The 20,375-nt window shown below is 38.7% G+C and overlaps 1 protein-coding gene and 1 non-coding gene across 4 annotated transcripts in view; both read left to right on the forward strand.

Moving 5' to 3' along the window:
• LOC126457899 (protein brunelleschi) overlaps window positions 1-20,375 on the forward strand; it is a 245,512-nt gene that overhangs the window by 115,020 nt on the left and 110,117 nt on the right. For all 3 annotated transcript variants that reach the window (XM_050094572.1, XM_050094573.1, XM_050094571.1), the window contains 3 exons: window positions 8,503-8,776; window positions 9,244-9,386; window positions 18,757-18,842. In XM_050094572.1, coding sequence (XP_049950529.1) covers window positions 8,503-8,776; window positions 9,244-9,386; window positions 18,757-18,842 — 503 coding nt within the window. The remainder of the gene's footprint in view (window positions 1-8,502; window positions 8,777-9,243; window positions 9,387-18,756; window positions 18,843-20,375) is intronic.
• Window positions 18,170-18,244, forward strand: Trnal-caa (transfer RNA leucine (anticodon CAA)). The gene has a single exon. It is a non-coding gene; the product is annotated as a tRNA-Leu (tRNA).

Consider the following 20,375-nt stretch of genomic DNA (forward strand, 5'->3'; position numbering starts at 1 on the left):
GCTCATTCAGCAATTATCAATACACCCTGAGGAAGGCATCTTGCAACAGTTGCTGAAGCGTCGGAATTTTACAAATGACAGTGCGGCCTCAAACCCAAAAGAATTTTATTGACTGTGACAACGACTGTGGAAGCCTACATTTACAGATAACGCTTTTAGTTTACTTTTTCTATCAGAATTGCTTAGAAAGTTTACATTGAAATCACCACAGTTGCATAAATTTTTCTTTTTGTCTGGCAGACAGCATAATAGGCACTCAAACTTCCAATCTCCTAATGGGCAGCTGTACATTGTTGCTAATATCAGCACTATTATCTAGCCATGGTTCACCTGTGCAAACTTCAAAGTGCTTATTGCCACAAAACTTGATTACTTCTACAGTGTTGTAGTTATACCCTTGTTTTGTGTAAATGGCAACTCCTCCTTTATCCGTACTAGATCTGCAAGTGTAACATGCTAAATTATACCCATTTATACTGACACTTTCCATCCCCAGTTACGCAGTGTTCAGATAGACAGACAGAGTATATCAATCTCTGTTTTTATTTTTGAGATCATCTAAACACACTAACAGCTCACCTATTTTATTTTTTATTCCCCCGATATTTTGACGAAAAAAGTTGATACTGCCCTTAGCTTTATCCCTATTTACTGTACATGAAGCTTCTTTTATTCAATTTTTCTTGGTTGTTGTCCGGCTGGGCTTTGGCTTTAACCTAAAAAGCCTGTCTGCCTGGTCCCGTTAACCAGAGGTACCATCCCATATGTGACTGTGCCCCCCCCCCCCCCCCCCCCCTACACACACACACCTTTTTACAGTACCTGCTAATAGAGAAGCTAAATGAATTTTCCCCTTCCTCCTTAGGTGCAGACTGCGTGTAGTGTATCCTCACTTACCAATAGCATCAACTGGAACAACACTTAAGTGAGATTTTGCCAATATCTGGAGCATCCTGTTCAGCTCAGTGTCAACATGCCTTACAGCAGTGTTTACCGAGGGTAGATCATGGTGCTGAAAGACTTCCATAAACCTCACATTTGTGTGCCCAGTTTCTGCTGTATTTTATCCACGTCTCTCCCAATACTATATCTAGGATTTGTAGCCAAGCTGTTTCCTGCTCCCCTGAATATAATTATCTGATCTTCCTTCTCAAAGTCCCTGCATAGCTGACCTAATTTTTCTGTCACCTGGCTAAGGCTAGCACTTGGTTTCACAGAACTTGTGACCTAGTGCCCTGCTCCTAATTTCCCCTGAAGCTGCTGGCCTTCAGCCCTCCCATGACTGCTATCTAGAACCAAAATTCATCTTTTCCTATTCCGATTTGGTCCCAAACTGTCTTTTTTTTTCTTTAAGCTAATATTCTACCTCGACCTACATTCAACTGCATCTGGATGATGCCCTTCCTACACTACTTCAGATAGCAAACCAAACTGATGTACTAACTGAATTTTGAAAGTTTACAACAGTTTCCCTTTTCCGCCCTTTGCTTTACTAGCTTTTCTGAGCAAACCGTCTCTTTTTCCTCCCTTAGCCTACATAATTCCAAATTTGTGTTTTTTAATTCAGCCTAAAGCACACAAATTATTGCCTCCTGTTCAGCAAATTTTCTGTCCTCCTTACATAACCTACATTGCCATGACAGGCTTAAGCACACAAATTATTGCCTCCTGTTCAGCAAATTTTCTGTCCTCCTTACATAACCTACAATGCCATGAAAGAGCCTCATTATCTACCCCGTTTCCTCACAGCTACATTTGCCCCAATGCAATCGTAACCTACAGTCTCACGAACACCCTCTGCTTCAAATTTCTATGGCAACCACCACATTTGTTACACGTGGTTTGGTAGAAAAAGTCACACAGAGGCAGAGAATAACTTGGCACAAGAACACAGAAGTTTCGTAACCTGTACTAATATGTAACTAAGCGCTAATGTAAGAATACTTTTAAACCTATGTTTGAAAGTTTTAATGAACTACCTATACTCTATATAACACACACGAAGTAATTCAACTTTAAACCGCTAAGTCTAGTCAATCAATATTATGAAAAGGAAAGTTGCCACTCGCCATATAGCGGAGATGCTGAGTTGCAAATAGGCATAACAGAAAGACTGCCACAAACACACAATCAACTCACACATATGACTGCAGTCTCAGGCAACTGAAACCATACTGCGAGCAGCAGCACCAATGCATGCTGGGGGTGGCGACTGGTGGTGGTAAGGGGGAGGCTGGAGCGGGATGTGGGAGGGATAGTATTGTAGGGTTGGTGGACAGTGTTGTGCTGCAGGTTAGACAAAGGGCAGAGGTGAGGAGGAAAGGGGGGTGGGGTGGGCTGGGCTGGGCTGGGCTGGAGGAGCAGAAAAGGAGAGAAGTAAAAAGACTGGGTGTGATGGTGGAATGACAGCTGTTCGGTGCTGGAATGGGACAGGGAAGGGGCTGGGTGGATGAGAACAATGATTAATGAAGGTTGAGGTCTGGAGGGTTATGGGAACATAGGATGTATTGCAGGGAAACTTCTCACCTGCGCAATTCAGAAAAGCTGGTGTTGGTGGGTAAGATCCATATGGTACAATCTGTGAAGCAGTCATTGAGATGAGAGGTATCATGTTTGGCAGCGCATTCAGCAACAGGGTGGTCTACTTGTTTCTTGACCACAATTTGTTGGTGGCCATTCGTGTGAGCAGACAGCTTGTTTGTTGTCATGCCTGCATAGAATGCAGCACTGTGGTTGCAGCTTAGCTTGTAGACCACATGACTGGTTTCACAGGTAGCCCTGCCTTTGATGGTATAGATGATGTTAGTGACCGGACTGGAGCAGCTCGTGGTGCGAAAATGTATGGGACAGGTCTCGCATCTAAGTCTCTTACAGGGATATGAGCCATGAGGTAAGGGATTGGGAGCAGGGGTTGTGATGGATGAGTGTATTGCATAGTTTCAGTGGATGGCAGAATACCACTGTGGGAGAGGTGGGAAGGATAGTGGACAGGACGTTTCTCATTTCGGGGCATAACGAGAGGTAGTTGAAACCCTGGTGGAGTACATAATTCAGTTGCTCCAGTCCTGGGTGGTACTGAGTTACAAGGGCAATGTTCCCCTGTGGCTGGATTGCAGGACTTTGGGAGGCGGTGGGAGACTGGATAGATAAGGCATGGGAGATTTGTTTTTATACAAGGTTGGGAGGATAATTATGGTCTGTGAAGGCTTCAGTAATGCCCTCGGTACATTTCGAGAGGGACCACTCGTCACTGCATATGTGATGACCACAGGTGACTAGGCTGTATGGAAGGGACTTCTTGGTATGGAATGGGTGGCAGCTGTCAGAACAGAGGTATTGCTGGTGGTTAGTAGGTTTGATATGGATTGAGATACTGATGTAGCCATCTTTGAGGTGGAGGTCAACATCTAGGAAGGTGGCTCGTTAGGTTGAATTGGACCAGGTGAAGCAAATGGGGGGAGAATTTGTCGAGTTTCTGGAGGAATGTGAATAGGGTGTCCTCATCATCGATCCAGATCGCAAAGACGTCATCAGTGAATCTGAACCAGGTGAGAGGTTTAGGACTCTAGGTGTTTAGGAAGGGTTCCTCTAGATGGCCCATGAAAAGGTTGGCGTAGGATGGTGCCTTGCGGGTGCCCATAGCTGTATGCCGGATTTGTTTGTAGGTAATGCCTTCAAAGGAGAAGTAATTGTGGGTGAGGTTATGTTTGGTCGTGGCAAGTAGGAAGGAGATTGTTGGTCTGGAATCCGTCGGACATTGGGAAAGGCAGTGTTCAATAGCAGTAAGGCCATGGGCATTAGGAATGTTAGTGTAAAGGGAGGTGGCATTAATAGTTAAAAGCAGGGAATTGTGTGGTCAAGGGATAGGAACTGTGGAGAGTTGGTGAAGGAAATGGTTGGTATATTTTATGTAGGAGGGTAGGTTCCAGGTAAGAGGTAGGTGGTGTTGGTCTTTGAGAGCAAAGATTATTTCAGTGGGGGCACGGTAACCAGCAACATAGGGGCATCCTGGGTGCTTAGATTTATGGAAGCATGCAGAAGGTAGGATTGCAGGGAGGGGTAGGGGTGAATAGAGGTATGGACTCTGGGGAAAGGTTCTGGCATGAGCCTAAGGATTTGAAGAGTGACTATAGATCCTGCTGGATTTCTGGAATTGGGTCACTGTGGCAAGGTTTGTATTTGATGTATCTGACAGCTGGCAGAGTTGTTCCTCCGATAATCCTTGCGGTTCGAAACAACAGTGGTGGATCAGTTTTTAGATGGTGGACTGTGGTTCTTTCTGCAGATGTAAGGCTAGTTTGCATGTTGAGGGATTTGGGGAATGATGATGAGGCAAGGTTCGAGGTTAAGAAATTCTGGAAACTTAACAGAGTGTGATATGGGGGCAGACCATAGTTGTATTGAGGAGTGAACTGAGTTAGGCAGGGTTCAATATTGGTCTTTGGTGGCGAAAAAGTGTTTCCACTGTAGGGACAGGGAGAAGGAGAGGTCTTTAACAAGTACTGCGTGATCGAATTTAGGAGTGGGGCAAAAGGTGAAGCCTTTGGAAAGGAGTGATATTTTTGTGGGGCTAAGGCTTCAGGAGGAAAGGTTCATTACTGTTGTATGGGTCTCTTCGGATTCTGGGTTCTGTGTGCTGGTGGGAGATCATTTGAGGTGGCATTGTGCATGTTGCTCAAGTTTCTGCAGGGCAAGTGTTTAAATATGTGTTATGGGTTCCAGAAATTTGGGATTGCATAGCAGGAAAAGTTTCTGGATTGAGAGAAGGTACTGCAAGGAGGTTTGTACTTGGTTGTTATGGTTTTGCAGGGCTGTGTTGGTGAGGGCTAAAGATTGGCGGGATCTGAACAGATGGGGGTCATTGTGGAAGGAGGGGTGGCAGCCAGAGACGGGTAATTTGATGGTAAGGCCATTCGGGGGGATTCCATGAGCCAAGCAACAACACAGGAACAGTATATGGGACTGGGTTCTGGCTAGGGATGAGGATGGTGGCAGAAAAAATGATCTAGTCAAAAATAAATATCTGCACTTGCATGAGATTTACGCCTAAAATGTAAACAAAACAAATGAGTAATAGCCTTTACAAAATACGCTCTGAAAAGTGAAACAGTCAAGAGATAGCCTAGAGAAGTAGTAAATGTACTAGTCTACACTGCAATACTAACTAAATTAGCTCTTATTTCAATATTAATCACTTGTCTTAGTGAGAGCTTCGTGGACATGCGTCTGCGTAGTCAAAGAACTTCAAACAATGAAAGATTTAATTTGTAATGGAAACAGAAAATAAGGTGACAAGATGGAAAAGATAATTGTGTAATGTAAACAGAAAATAATTCGAGAAGATGTAAAAGATTCTTTGCTAAATTTGAAGTGAGGACATGTTGCAAATAGATATGAGAGATTTGCAACCATGCTTCCCTCTGTTGTTGTGAAAAATGGGTAAGATCTTATAATTTGAAAAATGTCAAATCAAGTACATGTTTTAGCTATGACAACAACAGTATAGTGCAGCTAAGAAATGTCTGAGAAGGAATATTTAATCATACCTGTTTCTTATGGCTGCTTAAAGAAAATTTGGCTTGCTGAAAAAGTGGCTCTTTGTGATAATACAGTAATTTATGTCTAGTAAGTATGATGCAATTTTTGTATTTCAGATAAGAACTCAGCATGGTTAAATTGTAATATTTCTTTTTGTTGCCACAATGATGAAATTACAATTATTCAGTATTGCAGTATACGCCAACAACCATACCCACCAAGTACATACACCATCTTCAGCTTTCAAAAGAACAGATTCCTGCCTACTACTAACACATGCCAAAAACATGTTTGGTCAAGGAGACCAGAGAGACAGAAACCTGCAAGACAGTGATCTCAAGAGTACCAATTTTTTACATCCAGTGAAATTTATATTTGAACAACTTTTTATTTTACAAATGCTTTCAAATTATTATCCAGAATAAATTATGCAAATAACAATAATGACAATAATTTCAAATGTAATTGCAATTTTGAATTAAATCAAAATATGAAAAATAAGCATACATTTTAGTAATAATTAATTTAATAATTTTTCTGTTAGCGTCATCATTTGAACATAAATTTTTATCTTTGAATACAGTTGAAACCAGTCATAACAATGTCGAAAGGACCAGCAGTTTAAAGTTAGAAAAACTTTAAAAAAAAAAAAAAAAAGATTTCATATCAGTAAATTTTAGACCGCCATAGAGTTAACACTTCTAAAAGTAGCAGGAATACAGAACACCTGTAGTATTTACAGTTCAGTATTTGTGGACAGTGAGGGAGTTTTCTTATGTTTATGTAGTACATACAACAATAAAATGCCAGCAAAATGTAAAAGGAAGGAAGAAGTAGCAGCAGTGTAAATTGTTCGATAATGTCAAACATGGTCTTAGATAATAAATGAGATAAAAGTTGGCATGTTTAAAAATTACCATAAGTGGCGTATAGCAACAATGATGAAATGAAAAGACAGTATTCTATACATGCATTACATGAAGGCCTACACTTTCTGATACATTTCTCATTAAAATGTTGTACAAACGTAATGTACTGTACCTACTGTAGCCCACAGAAAATATCTCACACATATAACCATAAAACATCATTAGTGAGTACACTGTTATTCCACTTCTGCACTTTGAAAAAATAACTCGTACTGGAATTTAATTTTCTAATTTTCTTCAGAGACAGGGTTGTTAAGATTTTTAACTAAGTGCTTTAACATTAAAATGCAATGCAGTAACATACTGTTCTGCTTAAGGTAATCAGTTATCTTTGTTTGTTTTTCACATTTAAGATGTGTGTATGCATTTTGCATTTGATGATGCATTTGTTTTAATACCTGAATTGAAGACAACAATCTGCGGAAAACAATAGTTTGAAAATAAGCATTACATTGTTGTTAGTAATCCCCAAATACATAACAAACAAAAATGAAAATTGGACATTATATAAAATATATTTCTCCAAAAATATAATAAAAAATGTCGTTTTATATGTTAAGCCATAATAAATGAAGTACTAAGCGATTTTTTAAGTATAGCGTTTACATATGATATAGACGGGACCATTAGATTTCTCTATTATATCCAGTATGTCATAAAAACGATGTGACAATAAATGGTATTGATTGCATATGTAAAATAATGCTTTACTATTTGTTTACTAAATTTCTGTAATAAAAAAGTCTTTTTGTCAGGTGCTCCAAGTATTTGTATGTATCGGGTATTGCTATAGTTTGTGTGTCATGAAATAATTTGTGTGACATGTATTTCAGTTCGTGATGAAAATGGCCATTGACCTGGTCCAGTACAGAATCAATATTTATTTCTGAGCTTCAAAAAGATATGTGCATGAACTTGGAAGGGATGGATGCTTTGTGTATTTATGTAACACCAGCATAACTCTTACAAGCATATGTACGAGAGCAAAGCAAGAACTTTGCAAACTTGTAGATGAAGTTTGTGTATTTGGGGTCAGTGTTTCCATTTGTTTGCAAAATCTTGTGTACATTAGGTACTAATTTTTCATGATTTAATATTATTGGATAGGTAAAAATATCTGCTCACTGAGTGGCAACAGGAGAGAAAAATGCATAAAGGATAGGGAAATGTGTAAGTGTTTGGAGCCAGTGGCTTTTTCTTCTGACAGAACCCTTGAACGGAAAGGAAGACAGATGAAGGAAAAAGACTGTGATGAGTTTTAGGAAAAGGGGAGGATTATTAGAGAGTCGCTGAGAACTCAGAATTGGGGGAGAATTACCAGATGGGACGGGAGCGGAAAGCCAATTGTTGGTATGTGCACCAGATTAGATTTGAAAACCTCGGAGCTTAAAGATGGAAGACAAGGTAACAAGCAGACAAACTTAACTGGAAAATATCATGCAAAAGACAACAAGAACAGAAAGCTAAGTGTGTGGTAGACAAATATAGGGTTGGGGGGGAGGTAGATCAGTTGGAAAATAAAAGATATAGAAAAATAAATGGGAGTGCAGAAAAGGAATGCTTACTGACAAGAAATGCTGAGACCACAAAAATTAACATAAGTTTGTCAAATGAATGGCAAGAACCAAGCACCTGTTGTAACAATAGTTCCAAACTGTGAGGATGTGAGAAATTGGTGTCAGGGAAGAGAATCCACATGGCACATGTGGTGAAACATTCACAGAGGCCACTATTGCCATGCTGTAGAGCATGCTTTGAAAGAGGATATTGAGTACTGCCAATATACACCCTCTGTCTATGCCCCTGCATTGTAACTGATAACTTGGTGTTAATCGTACCAATGTAGAAATCAGAACATGTTCGTTATTTTGTACTGTTCTACAAAAGAGGCATACCTGTAGAGAATAATTCTAACATTATTCAGAGTATTGTTCTTTCATTGGCTGAACATTATTTTCTGGGGATGAAACTTTTTGTTTCCATGTATCATAGCTGAAATGTGTCTTGGCAGTACACTAATGCTATGTATTTATAGATGGCAGTGTGCACGGATGGCCAGTTCTCCAAGTTCAACTTGTGCAGGAACTGGTTGTAGCTGCCCGACGTATGGGCCATTCAGCATTAGCAACAAGGCACACTACATTCCTCCTCCAAGCTCTTTGGGGTGCATTGTCTCAAGCGGAACGTAAGGACCTCGCTATGCAGTTACAAGCATTGGCAGCACAGTGTGAAGGAGCACCAGTACCACTTGTTCTTGACTCTGGGACTGTAGTACCACCAGCGAATCTTACCCATCTACCACAGTTGAAGTAAGTTGACAATAATTCAAGTAATACTGAAAGTTTTGTCTTGAGTTTTATACATGAAAAATTACTGTCTAATACAGATGGCATGTAATTTCGTGCCCTTTGCCCCACTTCCTGCCCCTTGCCCCCACTTCTCACCTATTCTACTGCACACATGTGTCCAGTTTCTGCCCCTCGCCCTGCATTACATCATCTGTTCCTACCTCTTGTCCTGAAAGCTCATCCCTAATTCCTATTCGTTCTCCAGTTCCTTCCCCTCATTTGACATTTCTGCAACTCATATCTAGCAAGGTTTTTATTGTATGTGATGGTATATTAGGAATACGTTATGTGAAAATTATTTTAAAGTGATACTGATGTATATGTATCTATGCAAATAATTTCCAGGCTACTTTTCAGTATGTCTCAATTTTGACAGTGTGAGCAATTATTAGTAATATATATATAGTAGACGGTATTTTATTTTATAGGTGTTTCACTCTTCAAAATTTAGTACCACATCTTCGACCACAGAAAATAGAAAAACTGAAAGAGGATTCAGGCCCATTTCTATTTACACCAATTCACTTTGGTTCACTAGACAGGAAAAGTACATCATCAAGTTCTAAAATGGGTGAGTTAATTTCATGACAAGTTTGTAATGTCACTTTTCCAATCATTAATGAATATCTTTTGGCATACTGATCAAGTATCGTTTGTGTTCATATAAAAATTGTGTCTGGGCTATAAAGACTGTGAATATTTAAAACTTAACACCTATTTGTTTGTTTGTTTGTTTGCTTGCAAGCTTTCTGACATTGCTAATATTTTTTCCCCTGTTCAAGCAATGTAAATATAAGAGTATTTAATCATCTCACCTCTTCAGTGTTCTTATACTTCCTAAATACCATCGGTCCGATTATTCAATTTTGTGTATGTGATTTCAGTTTTTGTTGCATACATAGTTTATTAATACCGGTGTTCCCAGAATGAATTTTCACTTTTTAACTTGAGTATGTGCTGATTTGTAGTTTCCTGGCAGATTAAAACTGTGTGCAAGACTGGGGTTCGAATCTTGGACCTATGCCTTTTATGGCAAGTGCTTTATTGACTGACCTATCCAAGCACAACTCACGACCTACTCCACAGCTTTACTTCTGCCAGTAACTTCTTTTCTTACTTTCCATGGTCAAAAGTTCTATGTTCCAATTCCTCTTCGTCACATAGTTTTAATCTGCCAGGAAGTTTCAGCACTGGTGCTATATATATGCACCTACTGAAATGCATTTTTTCTGATACCGCATGTTTCATATTTTTCTTTTACATCGTTACTTGTACTTGGGCTCACTCAGCCAGTTCTTGCCTACAAGGAGATGTGATGCCTGCATACATTTCACAAGAATTTTCTCCTTTGTTGTACATAAAAATAAAAGAAATACGTAGGCCATAAATGATGAACAGTGAAACTAATAAGGCTGACATTGAAAACTACTACAGTAGATGGGCGATATTTTTCAGACAGCCAATAATATAAAAGATTATGTGCTGTGAGGTGGAAGGGACTGAGAAGAATTGTTTCCCCACCTCAACTCTCAGAAGCACTCTTCTGAACTACCTACTCTACTAACTGGCAACTCTCTGCCATAAAATGAAAATGTAGAAGCATACTGTAATAAGAAAATTGCCAGCACTGAACAGCCAACAGTAAAAAAGACCATGTAATGAGTAGTTGTAAATACTCACTCTCAAGGAATGAGATGTACTGTCAATTACAAATTCCATCAGAAATGTGGAGCAGTGGCACCCAATAGATACCTAAGGTTATCTAACAAAACAGAAATTTTAAATAACCAACAAAGCATCTCTGGAGCACTCCCCCTAACTAAAAGAAGAGTTTGTTAGTGTCTTTGTGAAAGATGGTAACCTGTAATAGCTGCAAAACACAGGTCTATATTAAAAATTATAAGAACACATTGAAAACTTGTTCACCTGGCAGTGAAAGACTGTGCTACATAGGTTAAAAATGAACTTTTTTAAACTTAAATATTTTAATTGAATCTTCTTTTGTACAACATTTTTTCTGGCATGAGATTCATCCCTGCAGTGAGATTTTGAAAGGTCTTCAAAATACTGATCTACACCTGCCATAACTTCTTCTTTGGACTCAAAACATTTTCAAACCACAAAATTTGTTCAAGTGTGAGAATAAATGGAAGTCAGAGTGTACTAAATCTGGTGAATTATGATGGACATTCCAACAATTCATACTCCAAATCGCATTGTCAGAGCAGGCTGCTTATCAGATTTTTCTGTTTCACCTCCCTCCCCTCTTTGGAAGGTAATTAATATTCCCAGGAGTCTCAAAGCTCTTTTGTGATCACATGATTGGTGGGTGTATGCTCTGGAGCATTTGTAATTCTATTTTCCTTTCCACACCGAAATGCTAACTTCCGGTTGCCCCCATGGGTAAAGTCAGCAATGGCAGTGTGTGGAAGTTACACTCAAGGTTCACAACCTCTGGACATGTTTCAGCAATAACAAGGCTTGATGATGGTGTGTTGTGTGATTTAGAAAGCAAAGTGTCTTAACTGCCTGGCTTAAAAGGATGGTAAAAATCTTTTATCTTCAAGGTGCACTATTTGCTGGTGTGATGGATGGCTGTTGAGGCATAATAGTAATTAATGGACAACTTACGAGGTACCTGCTGCATTTCAGTTGCATGAGCCTTTCCTAAATAAAGAGAGATCTGTGTGAGAGGTTTATTTCCTTAGTGCCTCTTGGAACTGAATGATTGTTGCTGCTCATACTTCTGATGGAAGAGAAAACCACCAGAGATTACTACTACCCAACCTGCAAAGTCAGACTGGATAGGTGGTCTTCCTTAGAAAACAAATGCAAAATTTATGGTGGAGTGAGTAACAAATTCAAGTTTGCCAAAATTCAGATATACTTATCAAGAGTGAAGCAAATCCTTTGAAAATATCTCCACTCTTATGTTGACCAAGTTTTCGAAAAAGTTTCTGGATCTTTGAAAGGAGTTAAACGATACTCTACAGATAGGGACTGTGTGTAAGCTTTTAGGGGCTGAAGATTGAATTGACAACGATATGACTACTGAAATGCATAAGACTTTCATTTCAGCATATGACTAGTTACTTGTCACAACATAAAGGAAATGGACCCCAACGAATGACAAGAATAATGGGGAAATGTGAGGTGAATAATATGAAGAATATAAATGGACCACTAGAGAAAGAATGTAGCATCTATTTTAACATTCAACTGTCCAGTATTATCAGAATATATCGTAGCTGGGTTTTTCTGACTCAAAGGTGAAACTACAGCCGTAATTTTTCCGGAGGACATGCAGCTTTACTGTATGATTAAAGGGATCGGTTGGTAGGACATGTTTTGAGGCATCAAGGGATCACAAATTTAGCATTGGAGGGCAGCGTGGAGGGTAAAAATCGTAGAGGGAGACCAAGAGATGAATACACTAAGCAGATTCAGAAGGATGTAGGTTGCAGTAGGTACTGGGAGATGAAGAAGCTTGCACAGGATAGAGTAGCATCAAACCAGTCTCAGGACTGAAGACCACAACAACAACAACAACAAGGTATGTCCTTTATACAGGTTGACAATTATTGAACTATATGAAATAAAATGGTCATAACTTCTGAATGGTTTGCATTAGGATGTTCAAACTGCTGGGTTGGCCACAGGGCATGATAGGAATTAGTATGGTTTGGTTAGCAATGAAGCCCACTTTCATTTGGATTAGTTCATCAATAAGCAAAATTGATACATATGGGGGACTTTGATTACACATTTTGCGATCGAGAAGTCTCTTAACTCTCAACAGGTGACTGTGTGGTGTGCAATGACCAGTCATGGACTAATCAGTGCAATATTTCTTGATGGTACGGTGACTACCAAACAGTATGTGAAAGTTCTGGAAGATGATTTCATCCCCATTATCCAAAGTCACCCCAATTTCGACAAGATGTGGTTCATGCAAGACGTAGCTCAACCCCATTGAAGCAGGAAGGTGCACTTTGAGGACTGCTTTCTGGCTCTCGATTGGCTGCCATATTCTCTGTGTCTGAACACATGTGATGCCTTTTTGTGGGGCTATATTAAAGAAAAGGTGTACAGCAGTAACCCCAAAACCATTGCTGAGCTGAAAACAGCCATTCAGGAGGTCATTGACAGCATCGATGTTCCAACGCTTCAGCATATCATGCAGTATTGCACTATTCATCTGCACCACATCAGGCATATTGAACATGTCATAACCTAAATCCGAATATCTGTAGTGATGTTTACATGTTGAAGAAAATGTGTGCACGCCATGTTTTGTAACTAATTTACAATTTTTTTCATGTAGTTCAATAATTGTCACCCTGTAACAAGCCTACAAGGTGTTTGTAATGCCTAATGTTTAGATATAGAACTTACAATTGCAATGGTGATGCTATATGTAGTGACTTACATACAAATCAAAGGCACATAAAGCAATGAATCATGCAAATCTGTACTGAAGCACATAAATTGTTTAGGTGATCATTCCATATGAGGCAGGTGTTGTCATTTTTGTGTCAAGAAGAGAATAATTCAGGAACTGAAGGTCACAAGGAGATTAGTGAATGGTGAGAATGAGAAGGCTTTCAACATGGTGCAGTGTTTGACATTCACCACATCGTTTGAAACAGTTTTAAATAAGTTTGTCATTGATAGCAGTTCTTCAACATCATCCCAGCTCTACATCATGTGCACAGACAAAGCTTTCTCTGAACCCTTAAATGCTCTGAAACCAGTGCGTCTTCCAAAGAAGAGCAGTTGGTCTCAATACTCTAGAAACTCAACATCTTTGTGCAAACTAACTTCACTACCACCAATTAAAGAGAAAAATCAATTGAATCCAAAGAAAGTCAAATTAAAACCATCTCTAATATTAATGTTGGAACATTGCTGTAAAATATCCTGTTATGAGGGAAACATGATTTCATGTAGTTGTATTGTGTAAGAGTTAAACTGTACCTACTGATTGTACTAATGATGCAATAATTTTGGTTGTGAAAGTGTTATTTAAATTTCGGATAAGTCATCAGACATCTTTTGCCAAAGATTGAAATAAAAAGAAACCAATAAGATCCATTCCATTGTCACAGTCTTATAAAGGAATTAATGCTCAGTATTGTTGTGAGCACAAAATAGTGAGAGTAAAGTTCATAAATACAACCCTGTTAACATAAATTGTGACCGTTTACGCTAAGGCCACATGTTGATTTTGAACATGTACTTGATTTAACCTCGTGGTAACTTAGCGTTATGAAATGTGCAAGCTTCTATAGTGATCTTAATAACTTTTTCAAATGACAATGAATGTAAACAGTCAGAAAAGAACAATGACCTATTTCACTGAGAAACTTACACAGTTTTGAAGAGTGATGACACCACATCCTCATAATAGTGTGCATTTTGAGCCATCAGTATTTTTATGATGAACTTCCTAACACTACATTGAACGTAAAATATTTAAAGACTAACAGAATAATAACAGTGCTGATGAAATCACACAGGACTAACACATCAAGCAAAATCGCACATATAACATAGAGCCCTGACAGGCATTTTCAGTATAGACTTTTACTGTATTGTCAGTATTAGTTGCAGAAATTGAAGAATGAACCCGTATCATACAATACGGGCTTTGATGGCCAGTATTTGCATCCTTGATGCTTTTTGTTTTGTGAACATAAGGCTTTGGTCCAAGCATATTTCTCTGCTTAACGTATAGTCTCCTAGTGCTGGGAGCTATAAATCCTCGGATAGCTGTTTCAAAGTGAAACAAGCTCAGCACACTGAATCATTTATATGTATCCATTCAACAGATAGTCTGTTATGTCATCAGAACTGCTGCTGGAGACTGCAGTGTTGTGGTGTGCGAACCCTTATTGTCACTTTGGGTGGAGCAATATGTTCTCTTACTAACATGCCTTACAGGAAAACATATTATCTTTAAATTTTGACAAGTTTCTTACAGAACACCAGAACCTACTATCATAGCCAATTCAAACAGTGAACAGAGAAAGTAGCTAATTTTTTGTTCTCGAGGAACAATCTGGATTTGACAATCTACATTAGTTCTCAAGACTACTAATATATCCCAGTCTGAAGACCTTTCAAAGGCACTTTTGAATCAGACCATCATCTCCTACAAATAAAGACAAATTTTCAGTCCAATAGAAGGAAAAAATGCCCACCCAAAAACATGAAGCCAGATCCGGAATACCTGAAATGCAACAAAGCACAAATCATCAAACAAATTAATCAGGAAAAATTGACAGGCTGGAAGAAACTAACAAGGAAAATTCAGGAAGGCGTGAAACTAGGACTGCCCCTTCGCACCAGAAAACACTGATGGTGGAACACAGTCTGCAGTCAGCCAGTAGACAACTGAGTAACAGCCTGGAAAAAATTCAACAGCCACAGAACTGAGAGAAACTGGGACAACTTTCTTAGAACTCGAAAACACACTGCAAAGGTGATTCAGAAAGAAAATTGAGGCTGTGACAACAACAGACTCCATGAAATTCAACAGGATTTCAACAAAAATAATACAAGAAATTCTACAAAACATTTAGATAAAACCTATAGGGATACCAAGCGCCCAGTCTTTGCTTCAAAAGAACCGACGAATCATTGCAAACCAACTCAAAAACAACTGCAAAATATTAACCCAATATTTCTGCTCCATCAGGAGAAGCTTGACTTCACACCCCTGGTATTAACACACTTGGACTCAAAAGCCCCAGATCTCACAGAAATTACAGTGATAATCAAGCAGCTCAAGAACTACAAAGCACCAGGAGAAGATGAGATTATCTCAGAACTTTCGAAACGGAACGATCCTACACTGGCACAGAAACTTCATCACCTAATCTCAGACATATGGGAGACAGAGGAAATACCAGAAGTCTGTAAATGCCCTCTGATCCACCCGTTACATAGAAAGGGTGACTAGACAGACATCAACTATAACAGAGGAATCTCCCTGCTCCCAGTGGCATACAAAATCCTCTCCAAAGCATTCCAAAACAGAATAGAGCCCCTGGCAAATCCACTACTTGGTGAATACCAGGCCGAATTCAGAAAAGGGTGATCATGTATGGAACAGATCTGGAGCTTAAAGACGATACCACAAATGGGAAAATGCAGAACAACAGTAATTACATTCATCAATTACAGGAAAGCTTATGACTCAATAGGCTGCGAAACCCTCTTTAAGACCATGGAAGAATTCAGAATCGACCAAAATCCCTGGAAAAATCGTAGAACAGACACTTACAAGAACAACTTTCAAAGTGAAATTCATGGGTGAGATATCGGAACCTTTTGAAATTAGAACAGGAGTACAGCACAGGGGGACAGACTATCCCTGATGCTTTTCAATATTGTTCTAGAAAAGATCATCAGAGAATGAGAACCTCATGTAAAAGGTGTTCAAATTGGTATCAGAAAAGAAAACCGTACTAAAGTAAAATGCCTTGCCTTCATGGACAATATTTAAACTATCACAAACAACAGGACAGAAGTGATTCACACAGTTGAAAAACTACATGAAATTGCACAGAAAACTGGATTGCATATTTTGTACGAAAAAAAAGAGTAGATGGAAAGATCGCCAGAAAGTAAGTCCCCACCAATCTCGAAACACAGTAACATCACCCAAGTCAACCACTTCAAATATCTTGGCAGAACTATACAGTTACCTGGACTAATCAGAATCGCCAATGAACAAAGTATCAGCAAGCTGCAAAAGGCGTATAAATTAACATGGGCATACTACAACAAGAAATGCATTTCGACAGATGCAAAACTGAGACATTACAAAACTGTGATTCTTCCAGAAGGAACGTACACAGCTGAAACAATGGTAATTGGTAGTCACTCCAAAATAAGGGTAATAGAAAAACAGGAATGAAAAATTCTGAGGAAAATTTAGAGCAAAAAACAAAAATGACATTTGGATGAAGAGACCTCAGAATGAACTCGATCAAAAGACCAACACAATAACCGAAGAAATCCGGAAATGACGAGCAAAGTTCTACACATACCACATCTGCAGAATGAAGAACACCAGAATGGCAAAGAAACTACTCAACATCATAACAAAGAGTAAATGTGCAGCACGGAGTGGCTAAAGGAGGTCCAGAGGGTCATGTAACAGAGCAACATAGAAAATCTTGAAGACCGCAATGAGTGCCAAAGTAAAATCATGAATGTGAAGTTCGAATAAGAACAATGCAACAACCTGGTAAAAAGTGGACAGACAAATGGAAGAGACAACATTCCGAGAGGTTGAAGAATTCCTGGAAGAGGAAGAGGGAAATCATCCAAAAATAAAATTGTAAATTCAAGTTCAATCACTCTCCTGAAGGGGATAATCGATTAAATAAATAATAATATCCCAGTCTGAATTAGACAATCCACATACTGGATTAAATGAAGTGTCTTAGATCAGTTAAATCTGTGGTATGCTTCAGATATAGTTTGTATAAAGAAACTATTTTTCTACGTGTTTCCAATAGCTAAATGAGTTACACAATGTTATGGCGATCGTGACTTGGATTGAATATTTTTCAGTATAGAAAAACAAGTTATCAGGATATCTTGTTTTTTTTTCTCAATGAAAAAGACAGAGCATGATACCAATAACAAGACTAAGTGGTTGATATAAAAGTTTTTAAAATTAATATTGGAAAAATAGTCATCTACGTGGGTGTACTTGTATTGAAAACTGGGAAGACATTCCAGAATGAGATTTTCACTCTGCAGCGGAGTGTGCGCTGATATGAAACTTCCTGGCAGATTAAAACTGTGTGCCCGACCGAGACTCGAACTCGGGACCTTTGCCTTTCGCGGGCAAGTGCTCTACCAACTGAGCTACCGAAGCACGACTCACGCCCGGTACTCACAGCTTTACTTCTGCCAGTACCTCGTCTCCTACCTTCCAAACTTTACAGAAGCTCGCAGGAGAGCTTCTGTAAAGTTTGGAAGGTAGGAGACGAGGTACTGGCAGAAGTAAAGCTTTGAGTACCGGGCGTGAGTCGTGCTTCGGTAGCTCAGTTGGTAGAGCACTTGCTCGCGAAAGGCAAAGGTCCCGAGTTCGAGTCTCGGTCGGGCACACAGTTTTAATCTGCCAGGAAGTTTCATATCAGCGCACACTCTGCTGCAGAGTGAAAATCTCATTCTGGAAACATCCCCCAGGCTGTGGCTAAGCCATGTCTCCGCAATATCCTTTCTTTCAGGAGTGCTAGTTCTGCCAGGTTCGCAGGAGAGCTTCTGTAAAGTTTGGAAGGTAGGAGACGAGGTACTGGCAGAAGTAAAGCTGTGAGTACCGGGCGTGAGTCGTGCTTCGGTAGCTCAGTTGGTAGAGCACTTGCCCGCAAAAGGCAAAGGTCCCGAGTTCGAGTCTCGGTCGGGCACACAGTTTTAATCTGCCAGGAAGTTTCATATGGGAAGACATTGTTAGACGTCTTTTGGGGAAATTGAGAGGGAACTTTTTTATGCAATGCCTTTTTACTTAATTCAGAAATATCTACTTTTTAAAACTAATACTTTTTGATACAATATAATTCCTATTAATACTCCAATAACATAAAATTTCATTCATTTCTGCATCCTGTCTACCTTATGTCTCCCCCCTGCTCCTAACTTTCTATGAATAGTTAATTGCAAAAGCTAAAAGTTTTGGTGCCATGTTGGAACAGGTGCATTTTGTACTGTTATTGGGTACAACTTTTTCTTCAGCTTGACCTTTTTTTTTCGTATTTGTTAGTGATAACTTCATATATTGAAATCTTTGCAGGTTCAATTTGTTTGCTTTTTTAAATTTGTGCACTAAGAAGTAAGTTTGATAGTGTGCTAAGTTCCTGTAATCAATTTATTGTGCAATGTTATTAGTAATGCCAAGTACTCAACTTTTTTTTCCCCGACAGATTACCTTTGGGTCGTTGGAGACACATGTGAAGTTCATATGGAATTTTACAATTTGCTGCCGATGGAGTTGATGGTTTCAAACATGGTTGGTGCATAGATGACATAAAAACTTTAAATTTTTCTTTTTTTCTCCTAGGTTTGGCACTTTCATAGTTTTCCTTAATGTATCTATCTTACTATATGAATTGAATATAATAGAGGGAAACATTCCACGTGGGAAAAATATATCTAAAAACATTTTTTTCTTACTATATAAATTTGTTTATGTAAATGAATATAACATGTCTCCTGACATTTAACTGGTTTCCGAAGGACTATTGTATGTAGGTTTCATTATATTAGCCACATGTGGTCCCCTGTTGGCCCTAGGATTTATTCTTTTATTACTATGATACTTTCCTGTTGCACTACTTTTTGTATGTCCAAAAGGCAAGTTGCTTTTTGTTTCTACATTGAACTTAAGTAACAGGTGATTTGATGTTTCATGAATATGATTGGTTTTATATAGTTCCTTGTTGAGGTCTGCCCAGCATTATATTATAAACTCATATCAGTTTCATTAAGTTGTAATGTGGAACCATGTTGAAAGCCTTCTGGAAACCAAGATACCTGACATTAACTTTGGGTTGCACTATTTACAGCACTGTAGATCCACAAACAAAACTATCAACCAAGGACTGATGTTTGTGAAGTCCTTGTTTATGATTGAACATTGTTTATTTTTATTTCCAAAGTAATCATGTCATATTATCACAGTTCCAAAATTCTACAACAAATTGATGTCCTTGATATTTGCCAGGCCAACCCAGGTAGCTGAAGGAGTCCTGTGGATTAGCCTGGCACGAGTGCAATGTTTCTGTTGTTGCTCAAAATGAATTTCTGTACAAATTCCTCTTCATCAACTGACTGTGCCTCCTCATTTTGGCTCCTCTAGTGGTGTGCTGCAGTACTGGAGTGCAGGAATATCATTGTGTACCAGAACTGCTGACATGTGTTTACAAACAAACAAACAAAATTATGTAACTTTATTATCATCTGTATCACTGCAGGCAAGGGGGGGGGGGGGGGGGGGGGCGGCTTACCTTCATAGTCTCAGATATTATTGAATTTAGCATGTGTTAAAATTCAGGAGTAAGAAAGAAACATGTATTATTTTGTTTTTCCAAAAAAATTCCTGCTCTGACGTACAGGCCTCCAAAGATGACACTACGAACACCATTTTGAAGATGCAAATTTCAGAATTTTTTTTAAAATGCTGTATCTCTGGAACAATTTGAGATATTTTGTTACAGTCCTTCTATTTCAAAGTTAATTGCTTTATGATTACAATGGTATCCTCCGTTTGGATATATCTGTCAAATTTCTTTTACTGTCGCCTTTTGAATTTTTTTTTTATAATTTACAGAAAAAACTTTTTTTTCAAAAATGCTAATCGGGAAATGTTAGATTTTTTTCCTCTGTTTTCTCTGTAAAGAAGAGTTTCCACTTCTAAGTTGGACAGGTTTTATTTTAAAAAATCTTATTTTTCAACTTTCAAGGGTAATGTATGTTTTTACTGTAGTTCTTTCTTACTAATTTCTTTGTTGCAATGTTTATTTTATTGTCTTTGTTGCAGTTA

Source organism: Schistocerca serialis, chromosome 2 (assembly GCF_023864345.2).
Source record: "Schistocerca serialis cubense isolate TAMUIC-IGC-003099 chromosome 2, iqSchSeri2.2, whole genome shotgun sequence".
Taxonomy (NCBI): domain Eukaryota; kingdom Metazoa; phylum Arthropoda; class Insecta; order Orthoptera; family Acrididae; genus Schistocerca; species Schistocerca serialis.